Source organism: Falco naumanni, chromosome 8, assembly GCF_017639655.2.
Source record: "Falco naumanni isolate bFalNau1 chromosome 8, bFalNau1.pat, whole genome shotgun sequence".
NCBI classification, from domain to species: Eukaryota; Metazoa; Chordata; class Aves; order Falconiformes; family Falconidae; genus Falco; species Falco naumanni.
In genome coordinates, this window is record NC_054061.1 from 23,815,667 (window position 1) to 23,835,845 (window position 20,179).

Below are 20,179 nucleotides of genomic sequence, written 5' to 3' on the forward strand. Positions count from 1 at the left end.
CCCATTTATTTTTTGTACTCACTTACACTTTTGGTCTTCACTGTATTTTCTGGCAATAAAACTATTCATATATTATGTAGAAAAATACTTGCACTTCTTTTCCACCACTCCATCTGATAATTTCAGTTAGACATGCTTGAATCTTACATTCTGCAGAATAGCTGCTAGTCATTTCCAGCTTGTTGCTTTTCAATATTCATGGCTTTTCAGCTCATCACAGTCTGCCTAAATGGATTTTATATGACGTGATTGTGTGGTGTTTGTTTTATAACCTTTTGTCTCTTGTCAGCTCACTGACAGATCAAGTAAAAAAACCACCTTCCTTAAGTTAAAGAGGAGGCTTTAGCAGTGCAGATGGCTGTGGCTCAACTTACTTTTCTCCTATTCAACCACGAGCCATTTAGCCCATCAGCACAGCTCCCTGTCTGGAGAAGCAGTGTGTGTTGGAGGACCAGTCTCCCAAAGCAAGCAGCTCTATGCAGTGACTCACAGGCACTCACGTAGGAGTGATGTGGTCTGCTCAGATGTCCAAACAGGGCCCTTCCTTACCTCTCACCAGTGTCAGGTTCAATCGATGGTTCGACTGGCTGGGAAGAGAAGTGCTGTTCCTGTTACGGCTCTTGTTCTGTATGCCTCGAGACTCACGTAACTTCTGGTATTTATGGTACTGTGCGAATTCGTGTAGGAGATGAGTGAGCTGGGGAGGAGAAAAGTTAATTAATACATTAAGTAGAATAGCAGAAACTATATGCCAGAGTCTACAGTAGTGTAAGGAATAGAAAATTCTTCAAGGTTATGCAGCATTTCTCTTTCATTTTTCTTTAATGATGACATAACTCAGCTATAAAACATGTCTGAGTGGTGTTTTATTGTATTTGCACTTTGGAATGGAATGTAGCTGTTAATCACGCACAGTGCACTGAAAATTTGACTACTGTGTTTTTGTTCTGTCCTGTGTTCTTACTCATAGGATATCAATAACTAGAGTGACAGCTGACATTTCTCTTGCTAAGAGGTCTGTTCTAAATAATCCCAGCAAGAGGGCAATAATTGAGCGGTCAAATACAAGATCCAGTTTAGGTAAGACATTGACACAGATGTTATTCTGAACATGGTTACACACCATGGAAAGTGACAGGATTTCAGCCTTCAAGATGTCATCAGTTCTGCCATTGTAGATGTGTCTGTAGCGTTATAATGTGTAATTCTGAATTTCACGTACTCAAATGGGAGACAAATTTTTCTTGACTGCAGAGGGGCAACAGCACAATGTACTGTGCTAGCCTCGTGCTAAGCAATTACCTGGGCTAGACCATAACTGCTTTTTGCAAAAGATGAGTTGGGGGCCTGCAGGCAGGGTGTGGGCACAGTGTTGTTTCCTCCTGAGGTGAGTTGGCCTCACAGCTCCCTCTCCTCAGCTCTGTGATTTTAATTCCACATCACAAAGCGCCAAAGACCTTTCACCTTGCCCAGCCAAGACAGAAATATGTTGTTCCTGACCCTGGGACTGGTTTTATATTTAATGTTGAACAGTTATAGCTTAATTTTGCTGTCTAGCCATGAGACTCGGTCATCACACCCTCTCCTCACCATGTCATGACTGCTGGGTTACCCTGGCCCGATGAATTTGTATTTCTTTCACAAGGCTGGAAATTTGTATGTAGTTACGATAACCTGGTCTCTGGGACACCATCCTAGGAGGAGTTGGTTTTCAGTCTTCTCAGGAAAAAGAGGCTCTTAAACGCAATTCTCTGACGTCCTGAGTGGCTGTTTGAACTAGAGGTATAGGTTGTAGGGTGCTTCACTGCCGGTTGGCGTTCTGGTACAGGAGTAGGCACCCCAAAATTAAGTGCTGCAAAGGTGACCACTAAATCTTCTTGTGCCTGTGAACATGTGTTGCTCTGTGGAACAGCTCTTGGGCAAATTAAATGCATGTGAGTTGCTGACATACAGCTCTTTTGTGCTTTGGTAGTGTAACTTACAGGCTTCAATTTGTGCTGAGTTTATCTATTTAAAATTCATCATGTGCATATGAATGATTAAGAAGGATCAGAACAATGAATATCAGAAATAAATTTACATGAAAATAAATCTTTTTCTTCAGACAAAAGTCATTTGGTGTGAACGTTGCCATTAGTGTCTTTTGAAATAATACCCTGTCAGTTATTTAACATAAACAATTTTTTGTGGTTATAGAATTAGGAGGTCGCAGTTCTGCTTTTCACACAGACTCTTGTTTAAGTTAAATCAGAATTATAATCTGAGAATAAAAAAAGTTTTAAGAGACATCCATACATCACTTGCCATCTAAAATGAAAAAAATTATATTACTCCTACACTATTTAACAGATTTAGAAAATATGCTTAAGTCTATTTTGTGTTAATAGAAACATGCATTTAATTATACCCAGTGTTTAAATACACTGATACTACAAAGGAACATAGTATGTGTGTATTTTCAGGCAACAGAATTGTCTCAAAGTTAATATTTATTTAAAAAATTGCCTTGAGTAATAGGTTATTTCATGGAAGTTACATTAATTCACATATGGAGTTCATTTACTGAATGTATATATTCTGTGAAAATAAATGGGTGATGATATTTTTGTCTAAGCAATGTGCTGGGGTTGAATGGCTTTCACCTGTTTTGTTTTCCTTTACTAGCTGAAGTACAGAGTGAAATTGAAAGAATCTTTGAGCTGGCAAGGTCCTTACAACTGGTTGTCCTAGATGCAGACACTATCAATCACCCTGCACAACTTATCAAGACATCTTTAGCACCAATTATTGTCCATGTTAAAGTGTCGTCTCCAAAGGTAATGTATCTCACCCTTAAAATATGGGCATTTGAGAGGGACCTGGAGGGCAGTGTGGTATCTCTTTACTATGAAAGGAAGAAATTAAGAGCTGAAGAGTAAAAAAAAGTTAAATTTTTAAATCAAGGGCTTGAGAAGGGAATGTCTGATGCAATTTCTTTTTTCTGCCCTAAACCTTAACCTAGCTTTAGGCTGAGCCCTGGGTGAGGCACCCACTGACTTGGTAGACAAAAAAATTCCTGATGAGCAAATTTTTTCTGCAGCTTTCAGTTCCCCTTGGCAATCCCTTTGCAGCTTCCCTACCCCAACACACCTGTAGTTCTCTAGACAACCTGGGTTGTCTCTCTACAAGCCCTAAGTTTAGGCTGAGCTTCAGAGAAGGCACCCAGCCCTTTGCCCACATCCCAGACAGTTAATGATGATAGTCTGTTGATCACAAACCCTGTGTGAGGCTTCCTCCTGGAGCATGTTGATACACCATCCGCAGCTGGGTCTGGACCAGTATGGCCAGGCTCCTGGCCAGCTCCTGCCATGGAGTGTGAATGTGACTGTAGCTCAGGAGTGCAGCATGGACCCCATCCCAACCATGGCTGTCAGTGCAGAAGGGGGCCTGGAGTCATGATGGAGGCTTTGGGTCTCATGGAATCAGCACAGCGATGGTGGGATGCTGCCCAGCACCTGCTGGAGTCACCACCGTGGCACATCAGAGGTGTCTGCAGAGAGCCAGGCACCAGCTGGCAGAGCGCTGTGTGCAGGTGACCAGCAAAGGATGGGGGAGGGTCTGCTAGACCTTCTGCTGGGTGGGAAAATGGAAGAACTGGACAGAGTTGAGAAGGTCCAGGACAGCCTTGGCTGCAGCAACCATGAGATAGTGGAATTTCAGATCCCGAGAGAAGTGAGCCGTGCAAGTAACAGAATAGCAGACCTGGACCCTAGAACTGGCTTGTGCAGGGACCTGTTCAGCAGAATCCTGTAAAAGACTTGTCTTGAATAACAAAGAAGCTCAGGAGAGCTGTTGTGATCTTCATGGACAGCTTCCCCCAAGCACCAGAATGCTCTATTCCTGTGTTGAGCTGGGTGGTAGAGCAGTGTGGATGAACAGGGAACAGCCCGAGCTTAAACACAAAAAGAAGGCACACAGAAGATGGATGCAGGGACAGGCATCCTGGGAGGAATACATCTGGGGGCAAGTTCAGAAAGCCAGAGTTCAGCTGGAGCGAGAACTAGGAAGAGATCTTAAGGGTAACAAAAAGGGCTTCTGTAAGAACATGGCAAGCAGAAGGAAAGCCAGGAAAAGCGTGGGCCCGCTGCAGCGTGGCAGGGATTCACAGTAGCAGAAGGACGATGCGGAGACCACCTAACTAACTGGACATGTGCAAGACCAAGGGACCAGATGGGATTCCCTTGCAGGAGCAGTCCCGTTCCATCGCAGAGCTGCTCTTTATTACCTTTTAAAGCTCATAGCGATCTGGGAAGGTTCCTGATAACTGGTTAAAGGCAGATGTCACATCCATTCTCAAGAAGGATGAGAAGCTGTTTCTGGGGAACTACAGACCCGTCAGTCTCACCTCAGCCCCTGGGAAAGTTACAGAGCGAATCCTCTGGGAAGCTGTTTCCAGCCACATGCAGGACAAGAAGGGGGTTGGGAGCAGCCAGCAGGGATTACCCAGGGCAGATCACGCCTGACCAGCCTGTCTGTCTTCCGTCGTGAGATTATGACCCCAGTGGACAAAGGAAGAGCAGTGACTGTTGTTAGCCTTTACTTTAGCAAGGCTTTGATGTCCTCTGCATGTAGTATCCTCATGGGCGGATTGGTGAGATATGCTCTGGATAAGCATGGACTGTAAGAGACGTGGCAGACTGGATGGACTGCCACGTTCAGGGTGCTGATCAGAGGTACAAAATCCAGCTGGCAGCTGGCGACCAGTGAATGTCACTCAGGGATCTGTAACGGGGCCGGAACAGTTCAACATTTTTGTTAACGTACAAGGTTGTGGACAGTACCTACTTCTGGGGCAGGTTAATGTGCCAGAGGGCAGTGCTGTCATCTGGAGAGACCTTGGCCGGCTGGAGAAAGGGACTGTCAGGAACCTCTTGAAGCTCAGCAAAGGCAAATAACAAGTCCTGCCCCTGGGCTGGAGTAGCCCCCTGGGCTGGAGTAGACCCCTGCCCCTGGCCAGGCTGAGGGTCTGGGTGGATTGCAGTTAAACGGGGTGAGTACTGTGCTCTTGCAGTGGAGAATCAGCTGCATGTTGGGCTGTACAAGCAAAACTGGGTCAGTCCTGGCTCAGAGAGGTGCTAGGGTCTCCTTGGAAATGTTCAAAACTCAGCCGGACAGGGATCCGAGCATGCTGATCCAGCTGGCCTTGCTTGAGTGAGGGGTTGGCACAGAGGCCTCTAGAGGTCCTTCCAACTCAGAAAATACTGTTCTATCAACATGTAATTTTCTTTGAAATTTTACAAAGAACTAATTTAGGATTCCTGACTTTTTGGCCCATTAAATTCTGGTAATGAACATAGTGGAAGAAAAAAGAAGAAAAAAATAGTAATGTGACCTGTGTGTGTAAAATGCCTTCTGTACCCAAAACGCACCTCAGAACAGATTACAGCATTATCGCTACACAGCATAGCATGCTGCTACTGTTGTGCCACAGTCAACCCAGCAATCCAGTGTAGTTCTGTGTATATATATTTTTGTGGTCCTCTGGGAGATTACATTTGTCAAAAATAACCTATTACTTCAAGCAGAACCAAACAAAATCACCATTTGGCACTGCATTTGAAATACTTGCAAAGGATCAAACGTGATGCAGAGGAAACTGTGCACAGCTTTCAGGGAGGTTATCAGAAAGGTTTGTGCTTATATTCAAGGACAATGTTTTATCTATTTTGTTGAACATAATGGAGAGCTTCTGAACTTGGTAATCCTCCAGTGGGGTGTCAGTCTGAGCTTTATGGAGATAAAAAATTCTTAAAACTCACATTTTCCTCTTTTCCTCTGTCAGGTTTTGCAGCGACTGATTAAATCTAGAGGAAAGTCACAAAGTAAACACTTGAATGTTCAGTTGGTGGCAGCTGATAAACTTGCACAATGTCCACCAGTAAGTACGGAAGAAAGGCTAAAGAACTTGTGATACGTGGAGTTTTAAAGATTTCTGCTGTGCTGGTCCATGATTATAGCCGAGTTCATACGTTATCACTTCACTTTATGGTGATTCAGATAGCCCTGCAATTGCAACTCTCGATCAGCTTTTATTGCTAAGAAACAAGTTGTTTAATACCTTCATCCTGATTCCTGTGCTGGGTTTATTATGATCTTTGGCAAGGTGACAGGTCAAAAATGACGTGTAGGGTAAAACTGGTCTACTAGCACATCAGCAAATGACATCATTTGTGGAGCAGTGCTATTTTAAGGTCCCAAAGGGCCAAAGTCTTAGACTTCTGGTTTGAGAGGAGGTTGCAGAGGGCTTACTTTGAGCTGCATGAGTGCAGACCCGATGTCTGTATGGTGTGAGTCATGTGCCTGCATGTATGTGATCCCTGAGCCTCCTGACACAGATGCACCTCCAAACCATGCCAGTTACCTCATCAGAGCACAGTCACTGCTCACCAACTGTTCTATCAAAGGTACTGATTACTCACCTCAAATAACCGGCTGCTGGTCCTGGACAGCTGAATAGGCAGGCAGGTGTTGGCAGAAGAGCTGTACAGGTGTTTAGACAGGGCAGCTCAAACGTGCTTCTATTTTTGAAAACCACGCCTGGTTTCTGTAACAGTAAAAGCCATGCAGTGGAAACAAACTCAGATGTGGTTTTTCTTTTTTCTTTTTTTTTTTTTTTTTTTTTTTAATTTTTTTGCACAGTGTAATAGCTGTGCGTAACATTGGAGTAGTAACGCAGAGGCTGCTACCAGGGGAAGGGTCAGACAGTCCAGCCTGGCTTGCCAATTGCCCATCTTTTTCATGCCAAAGAACTGTGAGTAGAAACTACACTGATTCAGAGAAATTCAGAATAGACAGTGGGAAGGTTTCCACGATCATACTCTCTGGTTTAAAATAGGTAAAGCGCTGATGAAAGAAATGTCTAGGAACAATCTAGGAAGAAAGCTGGGAGTTGAGATCAGCAGGATGAATGCCTGACCCTAATGGTCAGATAATGCTTCTAGAAGACTTTGCCTTGTGTTATGTAGGCCCTAAAGAGATTGCCTCCATTTCAGATGGCTTCTGTTCTCGATTCATATGAAAGTAACAAAGTTCAGGCAGCTTTTGTTCTGGAGTAGTGATTCACAAGGATTTATTTCCATGAAACTTAATGTGGTTTTGTATGCTTCTTAAGATATCAGACTTTACAGTCTCCTCCTCTCTTGTCCTCACCGGCCATAAAAAGATAATTCAGGTATTTCTGGGCACTTCTCCTAAATTATAGTGATAGGTGTTGCTTTTTAACTGTTCCTGTTGGTAGGAATTGAGGCTGAGCTACATCTCCTTCAGGCCAGTGCTCTCATGCCACTCATGTCCCAGAGCTGCTGTGGTGGGAACAGTGGCACTCCATCCAGCAGAAAGGAAGACCTCCAGAGAACTTTCTCTTTGTCTCTCCTCTTGCCCACTGGTTGACATTTTGGTGTATGTTCAGGCTAGATTTGCACTGAAATGTTTGAAAGCACAGAAAAAAGGTTACAGGCTCGACTGAGATGTCTGATTTCCTTAACTAAATGTGGAACAGTTTAATAACGTATCCAGAATGAGTGATCTGATGCACATTTGTCCTATGCCTGATACAGAGCAAGAATTTAAATAATCCAGAAAAGTGCTGGTGTGTGTATGTGTGCAGGGGTGTATCTCGATTTCTCTAGTTAAATACATCTTTTGCAGTGCCCACTGTGTCCCCGACAGCTTGCTGTTTCCCTGGCAGGTGTGGATTTTGCATCCATCCTCCTGCTGTCCCTCTTGCCCCATCAGCACCACTTGCAGGTGCCCAGCATACAAAAGTGGTAGATGCCGACTGCATATCCATCCAGCTGGTTGTGTTACTGCAGAGACCTGTAAGCTTCTGGTTACAGTAACTGTAGATGACTTTGCTCACTGTCTCATCTGTGTTTTCCATTTTGAGCAGCACTGAAAGATGTTCAAGCCATCTCGAGTTCTTCTGGAGAGCTCAGCTATATTATGTTTCTCACACGTAATTTTCTACTCAGTTGTTATCTCTTCAAATGATGATGGAGATCTCCTGTGAGCCGTTCAGGGTCCGTTAACTAAAATAAAGTTGTAGGCTTTTCTGTAGTACAAAATCATTTCTATAAAAGCATGTAACTTCCTGACTCTTAACGTGTGTGAGCCAAGTTAAATGGGAGTTGCACCTGCACCTGTTTGAATATGGCTTGTGGTATTTACACCGAGCTGTTACCGAGCTTACACACGGAACAGTCCACTGCACATCCTTCACATTTGAAAGGTATATTTATTTTTCCACCTGCACAGAGAAGCCTGTGCATGTTTCACAGCTTTGTTTGCTCTTTACACAGTGATTACCTCTTACTCCACTTAGGTTTGCTCACTTCAGTTGAAATGAGGCAAGTAGCTGCATTGATTGAAATAAACAGCATGCAGCGTCAGCATGCGTGTTGTAGCTTGTTCCTTGTGTCGTGGCACTTAAGATTGACCATCTGCAGGATCTAGTAAACTCTGCCTTAACACCCAGTCCTGTAATTCTGTTTTGTTGCCTAAGGCAACAAAGCGAGACCCCCACCTGGGTAAGAAAACAGTTTCCAAAGCTGAGTGCCCAGATTTCAAACATGTAACCGTACTTGCTCAGAGGCTGCCTTCCACTCTGACTTGCACAACAGCCTTCTGCAGAAACTGTCTGATCGGCTTTGCGCTGTTTGATTTCAAGAACATTACTGCTGACTTGGAGCACTCAAAGGGAGATGACAGTCTTGGTAAAGTTTAAAGAACCAGGTTGATCCATGATTTAATTAAGTAAAAGTATACTGCTAAGACCAAAGACACCGCTGTCTGTCCTCTGCACTGTGACCTGCTTCATGTGTTTTGCAGCTCAAATACCTGCAGGAGGAGTATTTGTTTAAAGTGAAGACACTTTAAAACCTCACTTTTTTTCATTTGCTGAGAGCCAGCCTTAAGTAATCAGATGGTGCTGTGTGTCTAGACATTTTAAAAATAGCTGTCTTTTTTGGCATATTTAAGTTCAGGAACTGCTTTCATTATTAATTCCTTGCTAATCTTTCACTGATGCTGCTCAAGCCAGTACTTAGCGTGCCTATCACTGCATGACTCTGTTAAGCAGGAATGTTATATGGCTCAAAGAAACACGAACTGTACTACCCATACAGCGTTAAACATGCTAGTTATATACAGTTTGTTATGGTTTGTTTATTTTTTTTGGAACTCCTGGATTCATGCCAATGCAAGAGAGTCTATTTGGCATAACCTAAAAAATACCAGAAATTAGCAGAACTAAAATGCATTGGTTTTATTAAAAATAGTCCGTACACCAGATATGTCTACAAGTTCAAATTCCTTCTCCTTCTTGAGTCTGTCTCCATGCTTGCAGTTGTGTCTGGGGCATCTTTTCCCCCAGAGCCTGGGCTCACCTTCCCTGACCTCAGAGGGTAAGGGTGCATTTTGGGATTGCCCTTAGCTGTACTAACTCTGGGCTATGCCTGAGGCTCAGTCCCTCTTACACTCCCTCTCCTGAGCATTCCTGTGGGTGAGGAGGATGCCTCTGTAGTCATGATTTTTATTTTGTGCTGATAACATAAATATGCTGATAATGCACCTAAAATGTTTCACGTATTTTGGTTATACAGTAAACCAAAATAAATAGCAGAGGACAGTGGCAACTAATTTTATCTTCTCAGGAAAGACCACTGCTCTGATGTATATCACTTAAGAAATACTAGTATATAGAAGTGCTGGTATGATAGCAATTTTACACGTGTTGTAAGAAATTGCAGTGAATAAAATGCATTGTAAGGTAAGCTGCGAAGAAATTGCTTTAATCCATGACCCTTACAAACAAGGATCTCCTTACAAGATTCTTTCCTCCCAAATACATAGAGCAAACGCAGCTTAGCTATGAGCAGAACTGTTAAATGCAAAAAAAACCCTGAGTGCTGTCTCTGTAATTTATTTCCCCTGTAAAACACTGTAGAGCCCTGGAATGAGGATCCTGCCAGCATTACAGCTTTACCAGGTGACCTTCAAATGACAGCCTGAGAGGCTCACTATTACCAGTCCTGGTGTTATTTTACCATTAACTGTTAAAAAGTTGACAGTTTTACTGCAACTGTTAAAAGTTCTTCTTCCCTAAATTCAGTTTAATTGAGATCACTGTCAAAATACCACATGAAGCTACAGACAGTCACAGACCCGGGTGGTTTAGGTGTGTTAGCTGGAGTTTTAACTCTGCATTTCTCCGAAGAAAGGAAGCCATCGGCGGCAGTGTTGGCGTTCCCGTCTCTGATCTCTTTGACCTCGCCTTGCAGCGCATTTAGTTCTGCCAGTACAGCGTTTTGTGAGCTCTCTGAATTAACCGATCCAGGCTAAAAAGAAATTTGACAGTTCCCAAGTTTAGCAAGGGAGGAGGTTGGAGGGTGTTAGAAATTGATCTGCTTACTGCTAAAATCCCGTACAGCTGAAAATATGCCTTGAGACAGAAGCGCCTTGCAACCTGCAAAGCTGAGGTTTGGATAGACAGCCAGAGCTGCCCTCAAATCATGGCTGGCTATGCGAAGAGTGAGCAGTGCAGGAAAACTGCTTACCAGTCTCAGACCAGAAAATGACAGTATTCATCTTTTATTTAAGAAGAAACGTGTATTCTAAGTGTAATGTTTTAATATTTTCCAAAGCAAAGTAGTATGTCAGCAAATCACATTCTTCTGTTGCATAACTTAACTATGAATTACTAACTTCTTCCACAAATGATGAGGTGAGTGATACAATGGGATATATAGTGTTCCAACATGTGTTTAAATAGCAAAGGAGGGTGTAAAGGGTATAGATAAATAAAGGAGCAAAACAGGCAGCAGTAATCACTGAATTTGACTAAAGGATGTAGTGTTAGGAGATTTCTTAGAAGAAAACTCTGTGCTGGTAGAGGAGGAAAAAACATTTCTCAACCATGCCAGTAAGAGAGAATAAATTAAAAAATAAATAAAATGACTTTAGTATTAATAAGTTCTGGACCAGACTTTTGAGCAGAAGGTAGTTGCGTGATGAAAGTTTATGATAAATTTACCATGCTGTTTTGTATCTTATTCTAGAGATGTCAGCTCTATGTATATTGGACAGATCTATAAATATGCATGGCGGAAAAGCAGCCTGTGCTTTGCATCGATTACTCTTAACACCTGCAACGCCTGCACTTTTTTTTTTTTCATTTCCTGTGCTATTTTCACAATATTTTTTTTCCACTAAGGTGTGAGTTAAGATTAGAGATGAGGTACGAAATTTCACTGCTGAAAATATGTTTCTCTTGAGGGGACTCAGTTTATGGTGGTTTATGACCAGCTGTTTGTTATCAGCACTTGTCACGCTGATCATCTAAAGGCATTGCAGGGTGTCCCTTAGCCTTCTTGGGCAGCGCAGAAGCCGGCTTTGAAAGTGGCTTTGGATCCTTCCCCGTTCAGCGGTGAATAGCCGCTCTGCGGACTGCGTGCCGAGCAGCTCTGAGGAAGCACCAGAACCTGGTCACTAGCGGTCAGGTACCCGTCCTCTGCTGAGCAGATGAGTAGGGAAAAACGCCGTACCGTGGTCTCGCAGGTTTGAGAGCAGATAGGTGAGACTATCCAGATAGGCGTAAATGAAGGTGGTTTAAAGAGAGTGCACGGAGAGAGTCTCTGAAGAATTCCCAGCTGCAGGTACCTGACCGGCTGGGTGTCCTGCAGCAGCCTTGCTGAAGCAGAAACACTGCTGCTAACGCAACCGCACACTGCGTCCGCTGAAGTGGAAATGGGTTTAGGGGCATCGTCACACTGGAAGTGTGTTCACAGTTGGGGTGAGGGAAGCATGCGTGAGTCCCTGGGTCCAAAACCAATGCAAAGCACCGCTGCGTTACCTGACATCTGGCTTCAGTTCTGTCGCAGAGCAAAACACGTAATTCACTAAAGGAGGCTTGTGCCTGTGAGCATGGTAGGGCTCGCGCAACATCTAGGGAACCTTGCTGAAAGGATGCAGTGACTTCTGAGAGGTTTGGCTTTTGATCACCTTATGAACCCACTTGTGTAATTTTCTTTTGCAATCACATGCTCAGATTCTGACTTACTGAATTTTAAAGGATTAGTGTGATGAGAACTGTTTAACATCTCTTTCTTTTCATCTGTAACATTGTAATGAACCAAACTTTGTTGTTGTGATCAGGAAATGTTTGATGTAATTTTGGATGAAAATCAGCTTGAAGATGCTTGCGAACACTTGGCAGAATATCTTGAGGCATACTGGCGTGCTACTCACACCACCAGTAGCACACCCATGACTCCTCTCCTTGGGCGAAATTTAGGATCCACTGCACTTTCACCATATCCTGCTGCAATCTCTGGATTACAGGTATGAAAACACATTTCAGCCCCAAACACCAGTGCAGATCAGGTGGGTTTTTTAAATCTATGGGGAAGATAGTGTAATATGTTTTATATAGCCTAATGTAGATTTGTTTCATTCATTGTTACTCGCTGTTTGGCCACTGCCAGCAGGGAGGAGGCAAGCTAAGGCCCATAATCAAATGGAGGAGTTAGTCAGCTGAGTGCTGAAGCACTGTGACTGCTCTTGCTTTAATGGGAAATGAAATGGCCATAAATTTTCTGGCAAGGAGTGAGTACCTGAGGAAGAGTTAAATGACACTGTCAAGTGGTATTACAGCCATATTAGAAAACGGCCTTTTTTAAATTTGCAAAAAAAGTCATTGCAAATGAGACCCTGGCAGATTGAGAGGCAGCGTGTGCAGCATGTCACAGCAGCTGAGCCAACAGCTACTGTATTTAAGAATGCAGAACAGTGTCTGTGATGATCCCTTTTATTTCTACCCTCATAACTTCACAAAACATTCACTTTTGGGTGAAAAACTTCCATGCTTGTCTCTTGTATCAGCAAAATGCCTTCACCTTTTTGAGTGTGAATGAAATATTTTTTTTTTACCCATTGAAAAAAATTCTGACCATTTTTTTCCACAGGGATAGCTCAAAAACGGCTGAACTTTGAAACTTCAAACGTGGCATGTAAATAGTCCTTAATGAGAAGTACGTGCTTTACTAAGTTCGAAAACAGAAAATGTTTTTTTATTAACAGTTATGAATGCTTGAGAAGATCAGGATTGCAGTGAACTGCAGTCTGAAAGCTTCGGAAGGAGTTCTGTGTGTGTGTGTGTGTGTGACTTTCTAGGAGTGTGCACTTTCTAATGTGTGTCGAAAGTAGAACTGAGCAAATTACATTTAATCAGTACTTCATCTGACAAATTTAACCTCTATTCTGCTTGTAGAGTATCTGGAAGCAGGTAACAATTGTGAAGGAAATGATGCATTGTTTAGTGTTTTCAATTAACATAAAGCTGTTTTTTCCGTGAGTGAATTGCACTTCACTGAAGGTGCATGATACTCGATACTCACATTTCTAATGCTGTGCTTGATTTTATTAGGATCAGTAAGTCACCGTTTCCTGACTGGCTGAATGCACAAGCACTGTTCTGTTACTAATAACATGCACATGTGAACTGTTGTTGCCATTTTCACTTGCCTTAAAATTTCAGTTCTCCATCCCTTCATGACAATAAAATGCCATCTGCAGAACTTTCATCTCTTCAGTTTCATTTTGAAAACTGGGTGTATCCACAGAATTTTTTTCAGGCATTTATTTCTCTCTGATCAATGGACACCAGCAGTAACTGTGAAATGTTGCTCCATTTACTTAGGGAAAACTCACACTGAAGATGAAAATCACCCCTGTGCAGTGGGCTGGCTGAAGGTATGCATCACTTAATCCCCACTTCACCCTAATTGTGAAGGCTTAGGTGGGACTTGAATGGTGCTAGTTCTCTGCAGAGGGGTAAATTTCTCCCTGAGCGAATGATGCCCAGCTAGAGGCTGCAGGATCTGGCTTTCAGTGCCGCTTACGTGTTCGGGCCCGTTTACAGGGTTCCGATGTTTTACGTGGTTATCTCGCAGTAAAGACTTCCATCGTCTGAAGTGCTTATCCACCTAGAGGTTTTAGACTGATTCAAGGCCTCAGAAGGATTTGCATCAGTTTTAACCGTAATGATGTGGTATGGTAATTATAAAGCACTCACGCAAATCCTAGGAATTAATCTAGCTTAGGTGCTTATGATATGTTAAGAATTTATACTACTTATGACCTTGTGACTCCTTTTCGCCTGATACCATGGGAAACCGAATACCCAAAGCCCAGAGCCTCGTGTAACAGCCACACCTGAGAACGATACAGATTTGCTGGGACGATCTGTACACGCTTCACCTAATCAGGACTTAGGAGTATCCCTTTTTTACTTGGTTGTGGCTTGGACTTTACCGAGAATTGAAGCTCCCAATGTAACTTAAGTCTTTGGACTTCCTGAAGGTCATCAGGCTGAAGTTAAATGGCATAGATGCAGAAGAGTCACAGTAAAAGGGAGGGTGTATGCCACAGCACGCTCCGACTGTGTCCCATGGCACTGTGTGGTGTGTCTGCCAGAGCCAGTGACTGCCTGGTCCTTGGTCGTGACCTTGCTTGGAAGGGGAAGATGTCGGTGTTGAGCTGGGTATGCTTGCAGTCCTCAGCAGGAAGGGTAAATTCTGTCATTGCTAACTCCTAGGGGGGCCGTTCGTTTGCCTTTGTGTCTAATCCCTGGCTAGCTCTAAACCTGCATAGTTTAGTCTGATTGCAGCAAATGGACTTAATTCCTGTAGTTCCAAGTTTTGGGGATATGTGTTTCTTAGGCTCCAGGGGATTTGCATTTTAAGTCCATTACTGCAGAAAACGTAACGCAGCTTAGCATTCCAGTTGCACTGCAGGATCAAAAGTTATTTGACCAGCATGTAACCACACCAGCTCTGTCCCACGCTTGCACCTCTGAGGAGGTAAACAGCAGGATCAGAATGACTGCACAATCGAGGCAGGGAAACGGGAAGGTTTCTAGAAAGGAGCAGGCTGCAGCCAGAGAGGTAAATTACTACAGTGGAGACAGAGGCTCCGAGCACAGAAAGTTAAAAGTTGCAGCTGATGAGGTGATTATATACCAAAATCACATGCCTAGGTCGTATAAATATGAGGGGTACCATTTGTGAAGAAAATACGTGGACTTTGACATAGAATCACTACTAAAACATGATTTGCTATAAGGAAAACTTGGGGATAATGTGGCAGAAGTTTCCTTCTGGTAGCCGAGCATGTGAACTTGCAGAAGGGCACCTTTCCGGTACCAGCTCCTTACGTGGGAATTCTCAGTACCCTTGGGAGCACCAACGGCAGAAGGAGCTGCAGCCTTGTACCTGCTCTGCTGTAAACGTACCCCATCGGCACAGTCCTGCCCCGTGCAGACGAGCCTTTTGTGATAAATGATTCAGCTGAACAGTTGCCGTACAGAGAGGGCATAGCAGTCGAGGGGAGGTGTTACAGCACAGAGAGCATCGGCCACATCTCAGGACAGAGAGGAGCAGACGGGGCAGGGAATCCCAGGCTGCAAGGGCGCAGCCGTCGCGGCAGCCTTCTCTTGGCAGGTCCAGGATCAGGAGAACGACACTGGGTGTGTAATCTAGAGAAAGCAGTGACTGAGCTTGTTCTGAGAGAAGGCTATACTCTTGAGAGGTTTAAATGGGATGACAGCAAACAAAATATTTTTTTTAGGCTGTTTCTTCATTGGGCCAGTTTGCTGGCAAAAAACGTGAACTAATTTTGTTCATGTGACAAATGTAGCACATTATGGGGATGTGAGGATAGCAAAGGCTAAACCTTTGAATTAATAAATTATCTTAAAAAAGGACTTTCTGTCAACATATTTAAAATATTTATGCTTTAGTTGAAAGAATTTGTTAACATCTAATCATTTCAGCCATCCCTTAGCTGCCCGGTTAGCAGTCCATCATTTGGTCATACGAAGGTTTTTAAATAGGGCTCAGAGCTGCACCTATTAAAAACAAACAAACAAACAAAACCCCCACAACAAACATCCTCAGATGTTTTCTAAAGCCTCATAAATCAATGCTCAAAATTTTCTAAGAATAGAAGCATGAATGTTATGTTCATGATCAGAGAAAAGTGATAAATGCTGACTACATCAGCTCACTTTTCATGCTAAATGGCCTGTAATATTTGACAAGGTGAATTCCGCAAGGCACACACTGTAATACGGCGTTTGGTCTGCTTTCAGCTCTAGGAACCAGGCTGTCCTTGTAACCCATTCCTGTAGCATACAGACTTTAATGTAAAAGGAATAGCAGAAAAGTGGATGGATACTGACAGACCTCAGAATAAGTCTCAAAACAAGCTAAAAATTGTAAAATACTTTGTCTGTATTAATGCATGGATTCTTTGGCACTCGCAGAGCCAGCGTATGAGGCACAGCAGCCATTCTGCAGAGAACTCTCCAATTGAGCGACGAAGTCTAATGACCTCAGATGAAAATTACCACAATGAAAGGGCTCGGAAGAGCAGGAACCGCTTGTCTTCCAGTTCCCAACACAGCCGAGATCACTATCCTCTAGTGGAAGAAGAATACTCTGACTCATACCAGGACACTTACAAACCCCATAGGAACCGAGGATCCCCTGGAGGATATAGCCATGATTCACGACATAGGCTTTGAGTTCAAGAACCTGGGGAAAAATAGTATTCATCAGTTGATAACTTGCCATAACGTAGCTAGGAAAAAAAAAATAATCATCTTAATTTGGCAGATGTAACGCGGTTATACTGAAGTTGCACTCTGCTCTCATTTGATGTTAAGTAGGGGGCAAAAAAAAGTTACCATGCCCTTACATTTATGCCCAATCATATAGATTGTTTTTTGGATATATTTTTTTTTTTTAGTACAGCATTTGCCATTTATAGCCATACTTTTTCTTGTCGTTAGATATTAGACACATCCATTTGTAATTTAGGGTACTTATCAAGGCACTTATAAAATAATTTCCGGTGCTGGAAATTCCAAATGACCAGTTCCAGTTGGAACCAATTTATAAACCAATTCCTGTTGGAATTCGGGTGAATTGACTGGAAAGTCGACTTGAGCATGTTGCAATCAGTTGGGAAAAAAAAAAAAAAAAGAAAAACAACAAATGAAAAATCTGAAAATTACAATCCACTAGAAGCCAGAAAGTCAGCTACAGTATTTGTTTGCTGGAAGCTCAATTTACATTTCAAGTTAGAATAAAAGGATTTATTCTAACTACTTATTTCCAGAATGGCTTTTTCAGACAAACCAAATGTAAACTATTGAGAGTGCCAAATATCACAAATTATTGCAGCAGTTACAGAATCCTTTCCAGTTTGAAATTATTTTTAGACTTGGCATGAATGTTGCAGCAAAATGATTTCTTTCGTTTAGCCAGTACTGACATTTTTGTTGCGGTCAGCAATGATGAACTATGGCAGGATAAGGGGAAACAGAAACAGGGGAATTAACAAACTTAAGGATAGTTTGTGTGGTTAGAGGTTGAGAATTGTCGTCTTTTTTTTTATTTTTTATTTCTTGTTTACCTAAATACAGCTAGTAGTCCCAAAATGGAACATGAGTGTATAGATACGTTGTATTTTTTCTCCCATTTTTAGTATTCTGCATTTTTAAATGGAAAACAATACACTCTTCTTACCCAGTGTGTAGAGCACCTACATTCCAGTACATCTGAGTACCTACCTGTATGTTACATCCTTCAAAATCCATCTTTGAATGTCTGAAAATTTCAGCATCGCACAAGAACTCTCCAGAAGATCAGTTTAAATTTCACTGATCTGAGGGAAGGGAGTGGAGTTCAATATTCATAAATGATGAACATTTAAAATAACATATTGGTCAGAACTAGCTTGCAATAAAACTGGAGTATCAGAAAAAAATTGCTCACAGTAAAGTTGTAGAGCTGATGTTGTTGATTCAAAGAACTATGATAAATATTGGAAGATACTGCTGCCTTACTTCCTAACAATCACTTCAGTTTCTTTGAATAGATAAATTTATGTGATCAGACCTTATGTCTTACATGATTGGTGAAGCCTTAGATCCAGTATGATTGAAAAAATTTACCATAATTGACCATTTTGTACAACCCACTGATATCTTGAAGCAGACTCCTGAAATTCCCCACTGCGTGCATTTTCTAAAACTGACAGAACTACGCTGAACGTGCATTTTTTTTTATGCAGGTTCATGTCAAAACCATGTTTTTCAAAAATGAGGATCATTAACTTTTATATTTGCTTATTTTCTTCCCAAAGCCTGCTAAACATAGGCTTTAAAAGCATGTAGCACTAAATGAATTTCCTGAATATTACAGTTTCTTCTACTTTCTGGACCAGTTAGCAAAGATCACTGGTATTTTCCACTACCATTGAGTCTGGTTATCTTCTTGACATTAACAATGAGAAAAGTAATTCATCTCATACCTGGTACAGCCAAAAATTTTGTACATCTCTAGCAGCATTAAAAGATTGCAGATGCATGATTAATTTTTGAAACAACTTCACTGGCTAAAAGGCAGCCTTCAGCACCACTAGATGATTGGAATGGGCCATTTACCAAGAAAAAAAGAAGATATCTGCATCCATTGGAGTAACAGAGTTAAGAATGGGTATGACAGACCTGATCCTGTTAGATTTTCTCAGGCTGAATGTCTGCAGATTCCAAAAGAGCGTTTAGGCTGAGAAAGCACGGCAAGATCTGGTCTGGGAATGGTGGCTTCAGCTGCCTTCTCTTAATATTTTCTGCTATAGCACAGTGGAGCATTCTCCAGTAATTTTTACAAATCTTTGTTACATGTACAGCACACATACCTGCATGAGAAAGAAGGCATTAGGCAAAACATTTTTTTCTATAAGCTTTAATAAGTTTCTTGTTTGTGTGCATTAAAGTATTAATTGCAAAGGATGCACTGAGATGTATAAACCTAGATTAGACAGCTGTTTATCTTTATTCTGTAGTAGCGTTAGGGATCAGATCATTTAACTGCTTGAAGATATTTGCATTTTAATGGCAGATAGCTGCAAAGCACCTACATATATTTTCTAGTAAACAAAGTTACTGCTTTATCATTTCCTAGACAAAAATGTCATTTATTTCGAGAGCCTTTTGGAGCCTTGTTTTTAAGTCTTCCATGTCACGCTAGTAAAGGGAAAGATCTACACAACACGTATGCACAAATTCCATCACCTGCAACATCTGAAGTGCCAAAACTTTGTTTGTTCTAATAAAAACAAGCTTGTGAGGGAAGTCATGTATTGTCTTGAAAGAACACATCAAGGTCCTTTATTATGTGGGTTTACGTTTACTACTGTATGTAATTAGTTTACCCTCTCCTCTCCCACTGCCCATTCCATTTTAATATAAGAAACCAGTTAGAAGTGATCCAGCAGGTCTCCTTGCTTGCTGTTTTTTTTATTCTTTGAAGATAGATATATCTTTAAGTACAAATATACTAAACATGCTAATAGATCATTAATTTATTCTAGATACAAGCTATGGGAACGCTTTATTTTACAAAGTAAATTATTTTTAGGAAACACGGTAATCCGTAAAAGCTGCAATGTTGATCAGGACATGTTAACTCATAGTATTTGTATTAGAACTTCAGCAATGCTAGCCAGCTGTATTGTGATTTATTATGCAATGGCGCTATATAAAATTGTGAAGTTCATGTATTCCTGAATGAATACGAGTAAGACTAATTTTCCAGTCCTTGTACCATTTCTTCTGGTTATTAAAATATTATTAAAGATCAGAGTTCTGTTCCTAAGCTCTGGCTTATACAGAGGATTTTAGAAATGTTTATACATGGATTTTTTTTTCAGAGGTTTTTGTTGTTGTTACCCAATTTTTCATTAGGACACTTTTGATTAGTGACAATTTAGCCAATAAAGGTGATAACAACGGTCTCAATATCTAAAGACAATATATGTCAGTGCATTCATATGTTTGTGAATGAATTAACAAACCATTTTAAAAATCTTGAAGCCACTTTAAAGACAATTAATTGTTAAACCGTTAAGTTAAAATACTTTCTTTTTGGCAAGCTGCGTGTAACAGATGCGCAGCTTCTTTTACTAGTTCCGTAGATTAACGCTGATCCCATGGGATGTGCACCTCACAACAGCTGACGTTTTCTAACTGGATGTATTACAAAATTAAGTTTAAAGGAATGCAACTAAAGCTGTTCTA

At 41.7% G+C, this 20,179-nt stretch overlaps 1 protein-coding gene across 7 annotated transcripts in view; it reads left to right on the forward strand.

Annotated features, from left to right (window-relative positions):
• Positions 1–19,742, forward strand: part of CACNB4 (calcium voltage-gated channel auxiliary subunit beta 4) — a 108,865-nt gene extending 89,123 nt beyond the window's left edge. For 4 of the 7 annotated variants that reach the window (XM_040604998.1, XM_040605000.1, XM_040605004.1 and 1 more), the window contains 5 exons: positions 971–1,080; positions 2,665–2,816; positions 5,822–5,917; positions 12,190–12,375; positions 16,358–19,742. In XM_040604998.1, coding sequence (XP_040460932.1) covers positions 971–1,080; positions 2,665–2,816; positions 5,822–5,917; positions 12,190–12,375; positions 16,358–16,618 — 805 coding nt within the window. In that variant the 3' untranslated portion in view covers positions 16,619–19,742. Of the gene's footprint in view, positions 1–970; positions 1,081–2,664; positions 2,817–5,821; positions 5,918–12,189; positions 12,376–12,998; positions 13,611–13,732; positions 13,786–16,357 lie in introns of those variants that run through there. The other 3 variants (XR_005829488.1, XM_040605001.1, XM_040605002.1) reach the window with 3 other exon arrangements.
• The last annotated feature ends 437 nt before the right edge of the window (positions 19,743–20,179 follow it).